This window comes from Genypterus blacodes, unplaced genomic scaffold (genome assembly GCF_046128005.1).
Source record: "Genypterus blacodes isolate CSIRO-AG114 ecotype Tasmania unplaced genomic scaffold, CSIRO-AGI_Gbla_v1 ptg000017l_1, whole genome shotgun sequence".
NCBI classification, from domain to species: domain Eukaryota; kingdom Metazoa; phylum Chordata; class Actinopteri; order Ophidiiformes; family Ophidiidae; genus Genypterus; species Genypterus blacodes.
In genome coordinates, this window is record NW_027466831.1 from 6444108 (window position 1) to 6463897 (window position 19790).

The 19790-nt window shown below is 44.4% G+C and overlaps 2 protein-coding genes across 2 annotated transcripts; both read left to right on the forward strand.

The window, feature by feature from the left end:
- The first annotated feature begins 667 nt into the window (after positions 1-667).
- Positions 668-5496, forward strand: LOC142990989 (trypsin). The gene is made up of 6 exons (XM_076140910.1): positions 668-722; positions 1530-1689; positions 2916-3057; positions 3528-3794; positions 3887-3890; positions 5278-5496. The coding sequence occupies exons 1-6, from the start codon at positions 668-670 to the stop codon at positions 5460-5462; spliced, it is 813 nt and encodes a 270-aa protein (XP_075997025.1). The 3' UTR covers positions 5463-5496.
- A 2510-nt stretch (positions 5497-8006) lies between these two features.
- On the forward strand, positions 8007-11221 carry camk2n1a (calcium/calmodulin dependent protein kinase II inhibitor 1a). Its single transcript, XM_076140867.1, has 2 exons — positions 8007-8516; positions 9448-11221. The coding sequence occupies exons 1-2, from the start codon at positions 8348-8350 to the stop codon at positions 9519-9521; spliced, it is 243 nt and encodes an 80-aa protein (XP_075996982.1). The 5' UTR covers positions 8007-8347; the 3' UTR covers positions 9522-11221.
- The last annotated feature ends 8569 nt before the right edge of the window (positions 11222-19790 follow it).

Genomic DNA, 19790 nt, shown 5'->3' on the forward strand with positions numbered 1-19790 from the left:
GATGATGCTGACACACCAGAAAAATCGTGATGATGATGATGATGATGATGATGATGACGATGATGATGATGATGAAGATGATGGTGATGATGATGATTGTGCTCGTAACAAGTTATCATCAATGCAGACATGGATTCAGTGATGACTGATTAACGCTCCTACAGAGAGACAGTTGTGTCTCTACGGCTTTCCCCACAGACGTGAAACAAAGCCATGCTCTAAACACAACACACACACACACACACACACACACAGTAGGCCATTGAAACATTTCAGCACAGATAAACGGGGATGATGACACAGGCACAGCACGCCGATACAGTATAGATGAACCAGCCTGGCAGAAGTACCCTGGGTTGCCATGGCAGCAATGCGAGGCCTTTCGACAAGTCGGGGAAGGTCAGGAAAAGGAGCTGTGATGGTGGTGGCGGGGGTGAATGGGTGCATGTGTGAGTGTGTGAAGGTGAACTTTGCTCTCTCACGTGTTTTGCGCAGAAGTTTGATGCGTGTGTGTGTGTGTGTGTGTGTGTCTTTGCTTTCTGTTTGAGGGTGAAGACGGAACACTGTGAGGTCAGAGCCACCAGACGGGACGAGACAGGAGGACGCTGGGGTCCCGGGCACAGCGGTTCAGCTGGTGTAGGACTATACTGGGTGTACGCTCGCCACGATGAACCTGCTGATGTGTGTGTTTGGCGTCTTGCTGGACCCCCTGACAATCAACGGTGAGTAGGTTCATTTGGATTTTACTTTATTTAGAATGTGGACGCAGCTGGATGGATCGATTGATGTTTACTGACCGCCGTGTGTGTGTGCTTGGGGTCGCTTCGCACGCACTGATACTTATTTCTCAGGCATATATTGTGACTAGATTTCCCCATTACCCATCGTGCCCACAAAAGAGGCGACAATTCATGCATACAACCTTTGTTACAGGATGGCATTGTGTCACGTCGAAATAGCCTTTTGCGGTTCCCATCACATCCCATTCTGTCTCCAGGAATCCACGTGCAGTAGCCGTAGTCGTTGCATAAGATCAGATAAGCCCCCACTCTAATGTTTCAGCGTTGGATGTGAGCTGGTGACACTAGAAGGTCAGGTTATATTGGATTACCATCGTTACGTATGGAGCTCCTAGGTGACAAAAAAACCACTAATTGTTACCCAGTCAATGGGCTTGTGGGGGGATCAGGAGCGTCTCACTCTTATGTGTCTCTTTTGTTCACTTAAGCTCTTCTATGATCTATAGGATGGACTTTTTTAGATTGTGTAAAATCTGTACCAGGGGATCACTTCCTGTTAACACGGGAAGGTTCTGGCTATTAAACGCTTTTAATCCAACAGCTTCAATTAAAGTGTGATGTCAGTCGTGTCTGTTAGCAAAAATTATGGACAGATTTCAATTCAATGTAATTGGAGGACTGCTCAGCCTTGGAAGAGGTATGTGCTCCCTTCAGTTACTGTATATGCCAGCTGCAGTCTCAGTCTTATGTCATTGTCATATAAAGCTCAGCGTTTATGTTCCCACACAGGCCACAGTCTCAGGCAGGGGCGGATAGTTGGTGGTTACAACCCGGCACCAAACTCCATCAAATATATGGTTTCACTGCAGACCTCCAGGGGTCAACACTTCTGTGGGGGCTCGTTGGTTCACAGGTCCTGGGTGCTGACGGCAGCTCACTGTAACATTGGGTAAGAATGTTCTATAGAAATCGTCCACATTCATGCATTTTGCTGCTGGGTGAAAACTCCCAAACCTACATCTGATGATTTCACTTCACCTGAAGGTACAATGTTTGCTTATGAACTCACAACCAGCTGGATTAATGGATCACCAAGACAGAAACAAAGCTGTTTTTAGTGAAGCCACGAGTCAACACTGTGGGCTGCAATCAATCATGAGTCATTACAGCCAGCTTCACTACATTTGAAGTCACTAAAACATTGATCCCTGTGTATATTTACATACAAATAATTGTCTTCGGCTTTGATATATTTCAGTATTCTCACATTTATTTCAAATTAGTTTGAATTGCAAAGGACATTTAGGCAAATGCTTTAAAAGTGCTGCACAAAACATTTACCCTGCTTTCTTTCACCTGCACAGTTCTGATGTTGCTTCATAACTTGGAAATATGAACTGACAGGAGCCGTGGTTACAATTCCTACAGGAATGCTCAATATCATTCTGAAACATTGAGACATTTCTACTGGCATTCTTTTAGTGCAAGCTGCAGAATTCTCTGCGTAGAGGCTCACTTGGCATGATTTCATATTGTGGGCAGATGGCACAACAGATGCCCAAAAGCAAACATCCACTCTGTTATGGGTACATAACAGCGAAAAAGATGTTACTTGGTTGTGACGGATCGTCATCCTGCACACACAGGGTGCTGGGAAGTCAAACAGCACACAGGCACAGAGGAGTCAGTGAACCTTAGAGCCTGTGTGTGTGTGTGTGTGTGTGTGTGTGTGTGTGTGTGTGTGTGTGTGTGTGTGCGCGCGCGTGAGTGTGAGTGTGTGTGTGTGTGCGCGTAGTGTGATTTTGTGTGGATCCCGGAAATTGGCAATGTTTCCTGCATGGTGTCCCAGCTTGCACACAGTGAGCCATTGTTCCTTTACAAACAAACACTTCAGGCTTGGCGGTGGCAATGTGGCATGTGTTCACACATGTGTGGCCGCGCCGTATCCAGGTCATTATTTGTGATGCCTGTCACCGTACCTTTCCTCCCTCTTTCCTGATCAACAATATATCACCTGATTAAACTAAGATAAAGACAAAATGTCAAGGTGGGGAGTCGGACATGAGCCTGCTGGATTCAGTTTGACAGCAGTCTGGAGTCTTCAGAAATGTGACCTATTTTGTCCTAATCTTTGTTGATAAATGTGATGTATAATGAACATCTTCTGTCCTTTAGTGCAGAGCAGATGATGATCGTGGCAGGCGACTACACCATAAATACCTTTGAGGGTACTGAGCAGTACTCAAAGCCCCTCAGGCTGGTCACTCATCCTCTCTACAACAAGAGCACCAACAACGCTGATGTCATGCTCATTAAGGTACTGCAACAAAAAGGAATCTACAAGGATATGATTCATTCAACTGAGGAAATCACATTGTTACACACATTATATTTCCTCATAGAGCAGACATGTGACTGTACATGGCCCTAAAATATTTGAAACATGTAGATATCATTATTATTTTGTAACAGTATCTGATAGTCAGAATAATAGAATAAGGGCCTCTAAAGGCTTGTTTCACAAATAATTTAAGATTTTCAGATTTTCTTTAATGGTGTTTGTATGACATTTTAACATTGTGTAAAACCATTTAAAGCTGACTTTGTCAAATCAAATTACACACCAACACATCCCTCACATGGCCTTGAGGCGGCCACAGTAACATTAAACACACATATACATTTAAAATGGCTTAAGAAAGTTTGATTCTATTTTAGAGTTTAATATGAATATTCCTAATATGAAAACATGTCCACCAAGAAAGTGTCCTCTGCTTTTCTGTGCAGCTGCGAGCCCCCATGGTGCTGAACAGATACGTGACAGTGGCGCCACTTCCCAGGCAGGGCACCAGTGTGATAGAGGGCCGGGTGTGTCGGGTGTCTGGGTGGGGCAGCACTGGCCCGGGTGGGGACCCGACCCCCTCCACCCTGAGGACAGTCAAAGTGCCCATTGTCTCAACTGCAAGGTGTAACAGCAGCGAGTCGTTTGGCGGAAACATCACAGCAAACATGATCTGTGCAGGGCTCAGCAGTGGTGGAAGAGACGCATGTAAGGTACAGTCAGACAGAACAAATGCCTTCATATGTATGGCCTCTCCTTAATGTCCAGTATTTACTTTAAGCAGTGTCAGCTGTAAGGTGAGAAGGGCGGTGCAGTCTAATCTATTCTGCTGTGACAAAAAGAAATCACTTTGATCGTTGAAAAGCCATTAAATCCATAGTGAATTCTTAGCGATATTATAATGTCAATCAAATAGAAGAGGGTCTTTTCATCAGCTCCCATTAAACAATAACACAGTTTTGTAAAGGTCAAACCCAGGAGAGTAGGTGGATGTAGAGTTCATCATGTTTCACCCTCAGGAATTATAATAATTGATGATGGCTGCACGAGGCATTTGAGGCGATAGAGGAGGTAGAGTGTATATAGGATATACAGTTTGGTACGTACATTATGTACTTCTACTGTCACAGACAACAATGTTTATGTCTAACATGACAGAAATGTTGCCCCCATCCGTTGAGATCACTATCTGAATTTCTGATGATCATACGGCACAACATCAGTAAATTGAAGTTTCCCTCTTTTAAATGTAGATAGAAGAGGAAAACACACACATACACAGACACGCACACACAAACACACACACACACACACACACACCCCCCCCCCCCCCACACACACACACACACACACACACACACACACACACACACACACATACTATTATATGTTCTTCTCTGTCACAGTCAGAAATTGTGATTTAAGTTGAAATTCACATTTCAACACAAGCAAAGATCTACAGTCCAGAGAGAACAAGAAGAGTAAGTGCCAAGATGTGAAGTTCTAATAGAACAAGAGGCAGAACCTGGAGGAGGTATGTATATATATATATATATATAGAGAGAGAGAGAGAGAGAGAGAGAGAGAGAGAGAGAGAGAGAGAGAGAGAGAGAGGGGGGGGCTTTTATTCATGTATTTCTCTTTTAAATACATAGGTAGACATTAGGGATGAAGAGTTGGGTCTTCAGCTGTTTAAAAAGACAGAGAAGGACTCAACGGATCAAACGGAGTTTGGTAACTTATTCCACCACAAAGGAGAGAAGTGTCTGGCTGGAGATTTAGGGCCTCCTTGTGGTGGTGTCACCAGGCACTTGATACGTTCAGTGAATGGTAGCCAACAGAGGGATATGAGGAGCAGAGTGACGTGCCGTGTTTGGGGCTGGGCGAGCTGCTGCACTCCATAGAACAATTGTGATTTGTTTTCTAGTTTTGTAGTGTCTTGCCCACCGCAGCACTGAAGGCTTATCTATGCCAAATAAATGATCCAAGTAGTCTGGAATCAGGCCAACAAGGCAGCGTCTGAGCCACTGGAAGCTGTAAATCCCCCTCCAAACCACAGCATCTGAGGCCCCATTAAGATCAATCCTTTTAATTCTGTGTGTCCTTTAACGGCAACCAAGGACATTAATGTGCTGTTTCAGTGAGAAGTGAGACATCCAAAGCACTGGATTTACCATGAGACACATTTTGGCACAGCTGCTGGAGGGCCGCTGGTGTGTGGGGGGCGTGTCTATGGTGTGGTTTCCTGGGGCAACGGCTGCGGCGATGCCAAGTTTCCGGGAGTCTACACAGCCGTGTCCAGATTCCGCCGGTGGATAGACCGAGCCATCTACAGCTCCTACTTCCGCTGTGTGCAATACGGAGGGAAAGTCTGGAAGTGACTCTGGAATTAAAGGATCATTCCGCTGAAAACAGTGAACCAAAGGTCACAGATAGCTACTGGCTTTAAACTTCAAGGCCACTCTCATAATGGTTCAGATTGTCTGTATCTGTAGTTAATAAACACTTTATATTCTATACTGTAAACATTAAGCCTGAAGCCACATGTGACCACACCACAGGGTGAACTGTGAGTCATAAGAGTAAAACGTTCATTGATTGTAACTGATCTTGATAAGATGTTACAATCCCGCCCTCAAATGAAAGGTTTGGCTGCTGTTTTTCCAATTTTCTTCATGGATGGATCATTTTCAGGCCTCAATGCAACTTTTATTTTGACACGATCGCTTCCAGTCTCGCAGTGACAGACTCAATATCTGCAAATATGATGCTGCTGGTTTGTCAGCAGGGGATGGAACTGGATACCAATGTTTATCATCTGCATTGTTTTCATTTTTGTCTCCTAAAAAGTCAAGTGAGTCATCAAAGTATCACACATGAAAAGACTCGTCTGCATCATGTTACTGCGCTGGAGTTTTGAAGAAAGGATGAATGTCTGGAGATTTCAAGCTTGGGTTATATAACATATTATGACTAAGATGACTAGACTGCTAGATACCAAATATATTGAGACAACAATAAAGATCATTTTCCTCAATTAAATATGAGATATAAGCTTGATGAATCCCTTGTTCAAAAATAACCCAACTTTGTAAAAGGTTCCTACAGAATTGAAATATTAGTGCAGAAACCAATTCAGCTGGCCGTCAATGTACAGAAGAGGCGATATTGTGACCTGTAGGAGTTGTTATTGAGATTGAAAGACTTGAAAGACGAGCCTCAGATAAAATCTTCAAATGGAGAGTCGTGAGTTCTGATGAATCCGATGGGGGTGGGTGTGTCGCGGACGCACCTCCTCTGTGAATGGTGACGGTCATATTAAAGTCGGCTCTGATGCAGACATTGAGATCTGGTTTCATCACCTTTTTATTTCACTGTCTGCAAATGATGTAAACCCAAAGAGGATTTGTTCACGTCCAAAGAACATCCCAGGGCTCTTTGTTAAGCAAAGTAAACACTAAACCAGTTTCCATGCAGGCCTCTGATTGCTGACTGTAACTTTAGCTTCTGAGTGATATCACAACATCTTTTTACCGGGAAAGTCTTTAAACGGTCCAAAAGTGAACGTGAGAACATTAACATAATGACCATTGCCAATCATTTTGCAATTTTAATATTCCTCCCTGAGAATGTGTGGAGTTCGTGTTACAGCGTGTAAAGGTCAGGACGGGTTTGCCTCATATTGTGTTCAGCGTTCTTACTTACTGTCTATGAATGCTTTCATCTGTAATCCATGACATCATTTTTAAAAGCACAAATTAACCCATTCACTTCTTATGTCAAGTTGCATTACATGTAAATTTACACTCATACAGTTTTGGTTTACTTTATAAAACAACAATCTGAGAAATGTTTTATATTTAAGATCAAACTAAATATCACATTGAAAACTTGACTTTTAAAACGTTTTTTTTGCAGGCTTCCGTGTGTGTTTGTGTGACACAAAGGTCCACCAGTGTGTATGAAATATGAAACGTACTCATATAAAGATTAGATGTTGCTCTTATGATAGGTATTGGTTGTTTACAAATACAAGAATAAGGTGTCACCACAGCGTTGACTTCAGAAGGTTACGGTGTTATTCTTCTCCACAGATCCCTATTTTCATCTAAACTCTATAGATGTGCTAATTGAACGCCACACTGTTTCTTTTGCCTTTACCATCTGAATCACCACTATGAAATTGCTACAGATGAACAGATGATGTCACTTTAAATGCAGATGAAACACTGGATACTAATGTTTATCACAGTCTGCATTGTTTTCTCTTATAAAAAGGTCAAGTGACTCATCAAAGTATCTCATCTGCATCATTACTGTACAGAGTTTGGACACATTCAGCCTCCGAACTCTAATAATTGCTTGTTCAAATATAACTCAAACTCTTATAGGCGAGTTTAATGTATAATGCACTGTAAACTGTCAGGGTAATGGACTTCACATGTACATTTAAGCACAAATCTATAGGCCGTGGAGCTCTTCACATGCAGGCCATCAGGATGGAGCCTGAAGTGCACCACGGGGGCCAAAGGTCACATCATCCCATCTCATGCAAACACTGCCATCCTCTGGTCAGCTCGGCTCTCTGCGGGACCCAAAACTAACCTGCATGAAAACGCAAAACAGAATTGAAACCTCATCCATCAAACTCTCCTATCCGCATTATTTATCCCCGGGAAAAAAAGCTCTAAATTGATTCCGTATATTCTTCCATCTTTGAACAGAAAAACCGCCATTCATTTGCATCTAGATCCCGGAGATTGGATCGTGTCCATGCTGACTCGGATCTTCTCCCTTTTCCCTCCCTCCCTCTCCCCCTCGTGCAGCAGCAGCTCCAGCTCCAGTCCTTCTCCTTTTCCGGGATCCGTATTTTGCATCGCTCCTCAATTTGCATTTCTTCCCTCAGATTTTCCGTGCGACGGGGTTCAGCCGCTCGAAACCAGCGGGCGCTCCGAGGCTGTGCGCTGCACCGTGCGCCTCCATTTCCAAAGAGGGAGAGAGAAAAAAGGAAACATCTGGGAAAAACCTCGAATGATGTTGCCGAAGCTCGACGAGCGGGGAAACTGAGGACATTTTCTTTCTTTCTTTTTAATTGAATGTCATTTGCGTTGCGTAGAGACGGAGACAGACACGTGTCTTCGGGGTAAACGGGGCTCGATCAGTGCCAGCAGGTTGCATTGTTTTCCCTCCTTTTGTTTGCAACAGACGGCGGAGTTCGAGCCTTTTCACTTTGCGCGCCTCGGTGGTCTAAAGACGCGTTGTGGAGATGTCGGAAGTGCTGCCTTTCAACGAAGACAAAATGAGCCATTATGGAAATGAGGGCGACGAGGGACACCTTTCCTTCACCTGTCGTCTTCAAGACACCAACAACTTCTTCACTGGCACACAGAACAAACGCCCGCCCAAACTGGGACAAATAGGCAGAAGCAAACGGGGTAATTATTCTTCTGATCGAGCCTGTTTCCTCCTCTTTGTGTGGAGGTGATGTGTTGAATGCGCACGTATATGTGGTTTGCAAGTGAACCAACAATTAAGGACGTGTCCGTGATGGGCAACACCTTCGTCTCTGCACGGGCTTCTGTGGCATGTAGACGTCTGAAAAACAGGATAAGAGAATAAGGAACGTTGTATTAATTCCATGCGTGCAGGATCTGTGGGGTTTAAATATTCAATTCGCATTGCAACACAAGTTGGATGCGCAGTGCGTGTTGTTAAATGCCTCTTGCATGCTGCTCAACACGCCTGTGCTCATACTTCCTCCCCTGTGAGCGGCTGGCATGATTGAGATGTAGATGCTGTCTCATTAAGATTTAGATTTGCATGAAAAATGCAGGATATGAGTGTGTGTGTGTGTCTGTGTGTCTGCGTGCGTGCGTGCGTGCGTGTCCTGCAGTCATGAAAGGCAAAGACATGATCCTCCTTGAAAACAAGAGGCTGACATATACGCACGCGCACACACACACACACGCACACACACACACACACACACACACACACACACACACACACATGCATGCACAGGTACATATGTGGATAAACATGGCAGAGAGGCAGCCTGTCTGTAGGTGCACGCACACATTCCAACCTGCACGTTCATCAAATCATACACACACACACACACACACACAGGAGCAGCACGATTATCTCATCTCTCATCTCTTTTTGCATGTTCCTACTCTCACCGTGCACGATTATCCCTTTTATTTATTTCTTGCACGTACAACGCAGTGCTAATGGTTGTAGGTGGTGAATTTTCCAAGACGCCACACCAAGATGAGCCCCCCCCACACATACACACAACCACACACACACACACCCTCACCCCCACCCCCACCCTCCATTAACTCTCTCCCCTGTCATCCACAGTTGTGATCGAGGATGAGAACGGTGACGACGAAGCACTGAAAAATGGAACAGAGAAGACCCCCGCAGAGGCTTAGAGCGTTCTGCTCCACACCCCGAAAAAAAGACACTCTTGAAATTTTATATGGCGACATTGACCAGTTTGAATCCAAAGACACTGTATATAAGCACTTTCTGTCATGTGGCAGCGAGCGGCACTTCCACGCCCTCCTCTCCCAGTCAGTCATGGCCATCCGGGTGACACACACACACACACACACTGGCAGAGGTGGGAGATGGCAGCGAAACAGACCCCCCCCCCCCACACACACACACACCCAGGTGGAATCCTCCCCCACCTTCCACTCCAACACACACATGCACACATGCACACATAAACGTATACACACCCACCCTCGATTGTAGGGTTTCGCCATAAATCCCAAAGCAGAAGAAGACAACAGGTAGGGGAGGGGAGGGGGGTGGTGGGGGCAAGGGAGGATGAAGGAGGCGTTTGCCGTCGAAAAAAACGCAGAAATCAGGGACAGGATACAGAAATGAATCTTAAAAACTAAAGCACACACTTCTCCTATATCTTAGCAGTCCAACATACGGTTCCATCCTTTCTGCTCGTCACTTTTGATGGAGAGCAAACAGAGCAACAGAGTTTGTAAATATGGAAAGTAGCCCTTATTTTCTTGCACAAAATCCGAAGTGGAAAAGCGGTTGGTTCACTGTATTGAAACCTTTTATTTGTTGACCCTTTGGATGATTCTGTCTTTTGGAGCGACTTATGGCCTGAAGGAATGTTGGATTTTTTCTTTTGTATGTTGAGAAAAGTTTGAGCGAGTGCGAGTGCTTTTTTGTTTTCCTCGTATAATACTTGATGTTGCCTGAGTGTTTTTGTTACCATCCTTTGCAGCTAAAGAGTCATTTATATACAGCGTACCTCCCACCTGTTTGTAAGCTTCCCAGGCTTTCACCTGGATTGGTTAATACTGTAAACTTGACTGTACACGCCCTATTGATAAACTATTTATATTGCATTGTGCATTATCGTGCGTGCCAAAATCTCATGACGGATATACCGACGATACTTGTTCTCGTTCTTTTTTCTGTGCTTTGTTCATTTTCTCACCAAGTTAAGTTGTTTTGTTGGGTTGCCATGTTTTAGGGCTCTTTTCTTAAACACTGAAATACCAACTCATGCATGGCAAATATGGACTCATGCATGCACAGCAGAAGCTCTGAAACTCTTTGTGTATTCTTGAAACACCTCGTATACAGCTTTGAATGACAAACCTCAAGAAACAGTCTTAATTCTGCGTTGTACTGTACGGTTCGCACTGATTTGTACAGTGGCCTAATATCTTGTAATAAAGATTATGAAGAAGTACTATTAACTGTTTAGTGTTGATTGTGGTTTTACGATACCAAATGGTTCACTTGATGTTACTCGCTTTATTTTTGTTGTTTACAACTAACTGTAGTCAGAACACAAGAAATAGTTTTGTATCAGACAGATGAAGAGCGTATAGCATGTAGCCCTCCTCCTACATTCTGTCTATCTGCCACTGTGATGAAGTAGCACCACATTCCTCTGAGGGATCCATAATGGAACGACGTAGAAGTGAAGAATCCCACTGAGGATTTAGAATTGACGCGTTCTGCTTGACGAGACGTGAGATGTTAAGACGCAGTAAGATCCAGAGGTCCGGTCTTATGGGAAATGACTCTGCAGGAGAATGTATGAGTGAAGCTGTTCCCCAATGCAATAAACGGCTGTTTGCATCTCAAATCTCAGCGTCTATTTTTGATCAAGTCGAGCCTTTAACTCTTTTGCCGGTGATGCGAGTGTTGCCGGGGCGCCGAGGCATATGGGGAACACTGGTGAGACGTGACATTTCCAACTCTGCCGCGCTGACTAAATGATTCATGCTCTGTGACAAGCTTCTGTAGGCCTATACGCCTCAGAACGCACACGTACTGTATATGAACGCACGAGCACAAGCATACGCACGTACGATTCAGATTCCTAACTGCAGGCTAGACGAACATATTGCGAGTTTTCTCCCTCCCCAGTCTTGATAGACATGAAAGGGACTGCCTGGGCCGGCTACCATGGTAACAGATGCACCTTGCACTCTGTGGGTGCGATGGTGGGTTTGGTGCAGAATCGTCCTCCCTGAGCCACAGCTTGATACCATCGCTATCTTTAATGGAATGTTCTCTCCTCCCTTATCTCTGCCTTCTTCTCTTAAGACCCCCTATTCACACGATGGCGTGACCACATTATTGTGCCAAAATAGTCCCTTCTTCCAAGACGACAGTCAACCGTGACGATGACGCCTACTGCAGCACTGGATAGCGGCCTATCTGCTCCCACAGGGTGAGACGCCCCTGTATGTTACGTTTAGGCTGCCGTGGTTAATGATTTTCAGTGTGGCGGATCATCTGAAACATCGCAGCTCGAGCATTGCAGAACAATCTTGGTCCGCCCACTACAAAGTGTTAAACTGAGAATCCCATTCAGTTCCATAAAGTATGCCTGTGCATTAACACCTGTCAGCTTAAGCCGCTAATCTACAGCTGAGGATGACAGGGGGTGGACTTCATTATAGAGACGCATTATAACACTATAACTTGTCTTTGTTGAGAATGGTTGCTCTTTCAAGTCAATAATCATTTTTCAGGCTTCTTCTCTTCAGTGTTTGTGAGGGTCTACAAGTGACCACTCTTCCTCTTCCTCTTCCTCTTTCTGTGTTTGTGATTCTCCTTCAGTTTAATCTTAAAGCAGCATACAGAGTTTACAAAGAGAAGAAAATGTGAAATAAATACTGACTACAAACAGTAAGTCACATGTTTGTTGACTGACAGTTCCTGGTTCTGACACAAAAGCAGCATCATTACTGGATGGCTGTGCATCACTGAGCATTATGCAATTTGAATGCAGTTTCTATTGTGCAGAGCAGCTGGAATATAAAATGCATTGCTGTCAGTAAGCTTCTATGCACAGTAATGCAACGTATAACAATACAATATGACCAAGTATCCACGTCATCATAATGAGCTTTAGATCAGTGGATCAGCAAGTTAATGAGCACAATGAGCGTCTATGGGATTAAAATACATTTTAATGACGTATGTAAAGTCTCAGTGTTATCAAGAAGAAAAGTCCCTGCACACATTAAACATGTACTTTGTATATTTTTGATTGTGTGAAATTATGCAGATATGAATGTAATAAACTGACACACACACACACACACACACACACACACACACACACACACACACACACACACACTGTGACATATGAACAGTGTGTGTTTGCAGTAACAACGTCTGTGATGAATTTGCACCTACACTGGCGTTTCCTCTTATATTAGCTGAGTAGACTCCAGTCAGGAGTGTGTGGGCGTCTACAGACCATCTGCAGGTAACACTGATATTTACATCACTCCTCTTCCTCCTGCTCTTCATCATCATCATCATTAAAAAAAGCCTCACCATCATCATCATCTTGGAAAGCTAACAACTATTTTCTGTTTTCATACAACTAAAAATAAAACTTGACCAGTCTGAGGATCCTGAGCTGATAGTTTGGTGTGTGTAGAATTTAAACTCTCCACCCAAAGCAGTAATCTACGTATTGTATAAACAGAATGATGTAATGTTGTTTCTTTGTGCATTGTATCTTCTATCCCTTGGTCTTATACTCTTTACACAGAACTTAAGAAAGAAGGCAGCAAGGGCTCACATTTGTATTCATCTTGTGTATTTGGAGTTTGCTGACCACAGCAGACTTCCTGCATACCTCCACCCAATGTCAACCTGAAAAGAGGTCAGCGGGAGGAACTCAAAACACCTGTGTGGGCCTGTGTGGACCTGTGTGGACCTGTGTGGACCTGTGTGGGCCTTCAGAACTATTCGTGAACAATTGGGCCTTTCAAGTTATTGCCAGTCATGGAGCTTGGGCATCATCAAACTGTGTCTGATAGACTAAAAGCCAGTTAGAGACAATGTTGAAAGCTCAGCTCAGACCTGCAGCCACAATCTGTGATCTTACAGGAAAAAAGCCCAGTTGATCTCTTCCTCTTATCCACTCAGATTTGTCTTTCATGTGTATTACTCACAAATATTTGAATGTTTTAGTGTCAAAGTGAATACCTGAGGATCTCCTCTAGATTGGTGTCTGAGCTCATATTCCTGAGTGAGCATACAGAAATATCTGAAACGCTCGTGCTCACCTCAGGCTGACTAAGACTCTGACTCGGCGAAGTTAAACACAAACTCATCCGTCAGACGCAGAAGAGAGAGGAAGAACAAAGCGGGAGACAAGGAGCAACGCAAACAGAGGGTAGAGGAGCGAGAGAGAGAAAGAGGCATTCAGGAGAGAGAGGGAGGAAAGAGAACATCCATAGAAAGAGTGCAGCCACACCCTGCACGCTCTCTGTTAGGCACCCACACACGCACACACACACACACAGCAGCATATGCAAACTGTGCAGACACTCCCCACTCTTGAGATCCCCGCACGGTTTTCTCCTCGCCGCTCTCTGCTGGCCGTCTGAATCTGACCTTTGTGCGCTGAGCTTAACACAAGGGGGGGGGGGGGGGGGGGGGGGAGTGCCGACTGGAACCCCACACACTGAACCACCCACTGGGAAAAACACCGCTTCCCTTTCTTGGCCTGGATCAATGGGATGTGTGCAGCCATGGCGTGTGTGTGTGTGTGTAGTGTTCAAAGTAGCTGTGGCAACATTTGCATTTTAGTCCACTGTATGTGCGTATTTATACAGGGTTCATTTCTGGATTTGTGTGTGTGTGTGTGTGTGCGTGTGTGTGTGTGAGTGTGTCTGCATGCGTGTACTCACAGACAGACGGGTGTATGTGTGTGTGTGTGTGTGTGTGTGTGTTGGCAAAACTCCATTGGCATTAGGATCAGGTATTCTCTGGCTGATTGAGACTCCGCTGGGAATTCACAAGGACGACCGCTGATAACAAGAAAATGGAAATGCAGCAGTCCTAGTTGGAGGGGAGAAAAAAATGCCGCAGAATATTCTGTCTGCTCCCAGCCGGGCTTTTTATTTACCTCAAGTTTTTTGGGCAGTGCTGAATCAGAGAATTTGACCAGAAAAAAAATCCTGCTTGGAATATGATTGCAAATGTCAATCATTGGTGTTGCTTATCTCCATGAACACACCAGACCTGAGCCACCACTTGGACTCAGAGTGTCTTCTCATTCCTCTGGTTGTGTTCCTAACATGTTCAAAAGGGTGCGAGTCCATTTTGAGCCGATAGAATTGTACAGTACAGAGCAAAACAAACAGACAGACGGACAGACAGAGATGGAGATCAACTCTGCATCAACATTTAACAACACGTTTCTTCCCGAGGAAAGTGAGCAGAGCTGAAGAAGGGGGGGTGGGGGGGGATCAGAGGGGAGCGGGGAGAGAACGAGAGTGAGATGAGGGGAAAGATAAGAGAGATAGAGCGCCGAGAGAGAAGGGGATAAACAAAGTGAGAGTGGAGGAAGAGAGAGAGAGCCAGAGAGAGAGAGAGAGGGAGAGAGAGAGAGAGAGAGAGAGAGAGAGAGAGAGAGAGAGAGAGAGCCTCAATATGATGAAATGAATGCCAGCGAAGAACTGTTCAGACCCACCGGATAGTTACTATAGCAACCACATTCCCTGTCTCTCTCCCTCTCCCTCCCTCCCTCTCTCTCTCTCTCTCTCTCTCTCTCTCTTTCACTTTCTTTCTCTCCTCTCTCTGTCTCTCTCGCTGCCGAATTGCTTTGTTACCGCTAGAAGTCTGTGAGGAGAAACCAGTGACTGAGAGACAGGCAGGGTGTTTTTTTTTTTCCTGCTTCCCATTTTGGTGCAGTGGCATCATAACAGCTCATAATCAACTTTACATACTTGTGTGAGCACGCACGCGTTCCTATGGCGCCGTCGACTCGTCGTGTCTCAGGCAGTGAGTGACGCACTGGGTGGAGAGAGGCTGATATAGGGGGGGTGTCGGGGTCACCAATAGTTCAAGTTCTCTGGCGACTTCGATCGATGCCACGAGTTTACCTTTGATCTGCCTCGCTCAAGGGCACACCGGAAGCTATCTTTAACATACTTACTACTGCACCAACGTGTAGGGATCAGGCAGTAGATATCTACATTGAGACTGGATTTGCCCCAGCCTGAGTAAAGCCCCCATTACTACACACACACGCTCACACACACACTTACACACAAACCCTGGATGTTAGACAGCAGTGGGGAAATGTCCTATCTGGGTTTACGCAACAATGGGGAGAGCTTGTGGGCCCCCAGCTAACCTCACGCACTGAGATCATGTTCAAAACAGGACAAAATGGTGGGCCTGCCTCGGTGGCAGAGTGGGTCTCTGCAGGGCCCTCGGGGGGGGCGGGCTGGCATGTAACTTTGCACGCGTGCCTGCTGAATAAAAGATGCTGACCTGGATGGAAATATGCCATTGGTCACTTAATTTGTCCTACATGCGTGATTGGCTCGCACCCAAACACACATAGCAAACGCTGTGTGTGCAACGTGATGATATAAGAGCGTCTGTGTGTGTGGGGTAAGTCTCTCTGGAGGCCTGCAAAGAAATCCGGACACTGAGATGGATAACGGAAAACAAAATGAACATTTTACAGTTTATATACTGTTGTTGTATCAGGTTTGTCTCAATTTCATAGCAGCTGAGCAGTTTGCCCTTGTACTTTGTATCAGTTTCTTTGTAGTGTGCATGTTTCTGCCCCCCCCTTTTTTTTTTTAAAAGCCCAATTATTTAACTCCGGGGTTTTATCCTGCATGCATTTTCAAAGAGCGATTCATAAGAGAGAGAAACATTTTTACTGCAGTTTCTCCATCATCTCTGTCATTCTGCAGCTCAGTGATGCAGATTAGAATCCTGCATTGTGTCAGTGCTGGACCACGTGGGACTGAAGCCAGCACATACGTATGTCTGCAGGTCTGTGTGCATGAATGAACCGGACTGAAAGGGTGTTTTGTATCAACATTGTACTGAGCCCTTCTACATTATTAATATGCAATTTGATTGCCCACCATCAATAAATTATCAGTGAATAGAAAATTGTTGAGCCGGGGCTTGACAGCCTTGAAGCTCCACAGCCTCAGGAGATGAATGAACACAGCCACAAGATTGTCAATGACAGTTGAACTTCAGACTGCATGAGCAAGAGAACAGTCAGTTTAATCTGTTCCAGAATTGTCAAAGGACAGGCAGTTATTGGGGTTCACTGTGCGTTATGTAATAATCCAGCTGTTGATTGAATGAGTTGGTTGGATTTAATGGGACCTGAGTCTGAATGGAGGGATGATGGACGCTCGATCATCACAGAGACATTAGTGAATAGCAGTAAAACATTGCAAAATTAGAGAACTTCAGTGAAGAGTTCAGTGAAAACACCAGAAATATCAACAGAGAAAGCAATGAAATGAACACTGAGCGAGCTCCTCCTCTCTCTTTTCTCTTTTGTTAAACAAAATGGCTCCTGAACTGGCTGAGTTAACACAAGATTTTCATCTTTCTCAGTGTTTGTTTAGGGTTGCAGTTAAGGTCATCAATTCAAAGGAAACTTAAAACTGGCAGGACCCTTTGACGATGTGCAGCACCAGTGAATCTGAGAGTTTGTGGAGTCTTGGTAGCACTGAGGGTTCAGGAGCTGCAGCCTTTGTTGACTCTAGTTGGAATAGATCAGGCTGTGAGAGCGAGCAGACAAAGTGCAGTGGCCACCATAATGATGTATTTCGCTCTAGTTCTCCATCTAACTTCATGCTTATGTATTTCTCACAGACGGTATTAGATTCAGAAAAGTTTTGATTTCATCCTCAGTCTGCTGATGCTTGCTGATGCCTGCTGCTGCCTTCGGCCGTGTGTATCTATCCAAAACTAGAGTCACAGAAACATTTGAGAGCCCCGAAGATTTACACAAACCTACAGAACTGCAGGCAAATAAAGTACAAAAACAAGTAAAACAAAATGTAAATACATATAGTGAGAATATATAGTGATACAGAACAGGACTTCCCAAATAATCCTTACTAAATAAAAATTCACCTTCACTTTATTTTATACTGACAGAGTAAAATGAAGGGACAGATGTAACGGACAGATATCCTGAATAGAGATTAAGCTTCCATTTAACTCAATTATGAATGGGAATTCTCAAGGCTCGAGCTCCGGAATGTGTACAGGAAACCCATTCATTCTATGCTAATGAGAAATGTAATGATAAAGAAAAATACCAAAATGAACAGAATCTTTGAGAGGTCCATTAGGCAGGATGTTCCCTCAGGTTGGGCTGACACAGTGAAGTCATCTTACGTCATGTTTACGTATGTGCTGCAGGCTGAAGCTGTATGAGTCCTGGTCCACCTTTACAGACTTACAGCACATTGCTGCTCTGGGTAGCCATTAATAAACATGCAGTGGTTTGTAAAATAGTCGTGCCTGTAATGCAGGAGGAACTGTAGCCTTGACTCTGACAACAGCAAAGCCATTCCATCCACATTGAAATTCCTTGGTGATGTCCACTCTGCACCATCAGCCTCTCTGGCTAAGCCTGAGGAATACCAACCAGCTCTCTCTCTCTCTCTCTCTCTCTCTCTCTCTCTCTCTCTCTCTCTCTCTCTCTCTCTCTTCACACACACACACACACACACACACACACACACACACACACACACACACACACACACACACACACACACACACACACACCTACCTACAGTATGTCTTTTTCCCTCTTACTTTCTCTTTCCCTGTGTCTTTTATGCTCTGTTGTTGACAGAAAACAAGTGCTGCATCACCATTTTAATTCTAGCGTGGGCGCGCGGATTCTTTTTTCTTGCAAAAGATGCATGGAGCAGCAGTGAGGAGCCAGCACAGAATGGAGAATCATGGGTATGAATCCTAATGACTCTGGGAGAAGGAAGTGGGAGAAGAGGTCTGGGGAGAATCTGCCCTTAATCTTCCTCTTACTGCTCTCTCTCTCTCTCTCTCTCTCTCTCTCTCTCGCTCTCTCTCTCTCTCTCGCTCACTCACTCACTCTCCCTGTGGACCCATGCAGCCACGCTGTGTTTACAGGATTTGGCTTCCTTTAATTCAGATGAATTAGCTGACAGCTTAGGACCTGAATGCCTCCATGTTGGAGGTAGTAAAAGTGCAAGGCAGGAGAAGCTGTCACTGACGTGTCACTGCTGCATGGTTTTACACAGCCGGCATTCACAGTGGAGCCGTGTTGACCACCATCGTGAGAATGATACATGCGCTCATTAGATGTAGCACCTTTGTCAAGGACAGTTATGCTATTCATCCAAACCAGAACCATGAGGAGCATATCAGAGCCACTGCAGCCACCAGGGGGCCCCACTAGATAACAAAAACAACAACAGCAACAACAACAATAGTAATTTATGAGAATAGCTGTAAACCAATTTATTAATTTATCTTAAAAAATTTGTCTTTTGACATTTAAGCTTAATTCATTATTTTATCTTTAATTGTCAATGTGTTTTTTTCATTCATCATTACTGTCAACAAAGAACATGTTTGATGGGACCAAAGGTCATCGAAGGTCATACATAAAGCTCAAAGGAAAAAAATTGTGAAAAATAAAGCAAGTGGAGCTTTAAATGTTGGACTATAAATGTTGTTGTTTCTTTCTCTTTCAGGCCAGCTTGGTGTTACAGGGTTCCTTGCACGGTGAAATTATCCCACATCTCTGTTGGGTTTCCTGCGAGTCCCCTGCATCTCTCCCACTATCAAAAAACATGTTGTGTTTATGCTCCAGCCATTACCCTTGACCAAGGCTGCTCCCAGTAGCTTGGAGGAGAGTAGCAGAGGAGGAAAATCCAATGGGAAGACTGGGATCCATTTAAAAAAATTTATATCATATATTGTCAGTTTGGCCTTGGTGGAGGTAGGATCTCTAATGAGTGCCCTTCTAGTTTTATGACTTTATTTATCCCCTGTTTAACTTTATAGAATTATAACTCTACTATCATTATCAGTCAAGTCTCACATCAGCTCATTATTTCTGCCTAACTAACAATGACATTGTTTGCTGCGTCTAAACAGCCACTGTGCCGTCTCACATTATGAATTTGTGGACTGAGCTTTTCCTTTTTGTGCTTGTTCACACATAGCTCGGTAATTTTACTGCGACCACTCTACTTTGATAACCTCTCTGTCATATTCAGAGCTTGAAATGAGTCCTCATGTGGCAATACAAAGTCCTCTTCTCTGTCTCTTCCAAATTCTCTGGAGACCTCAAACCACACTTTTACTCTTTCAGTTGCCATGGATACCTCCAGCGAGGCAGCTGATTG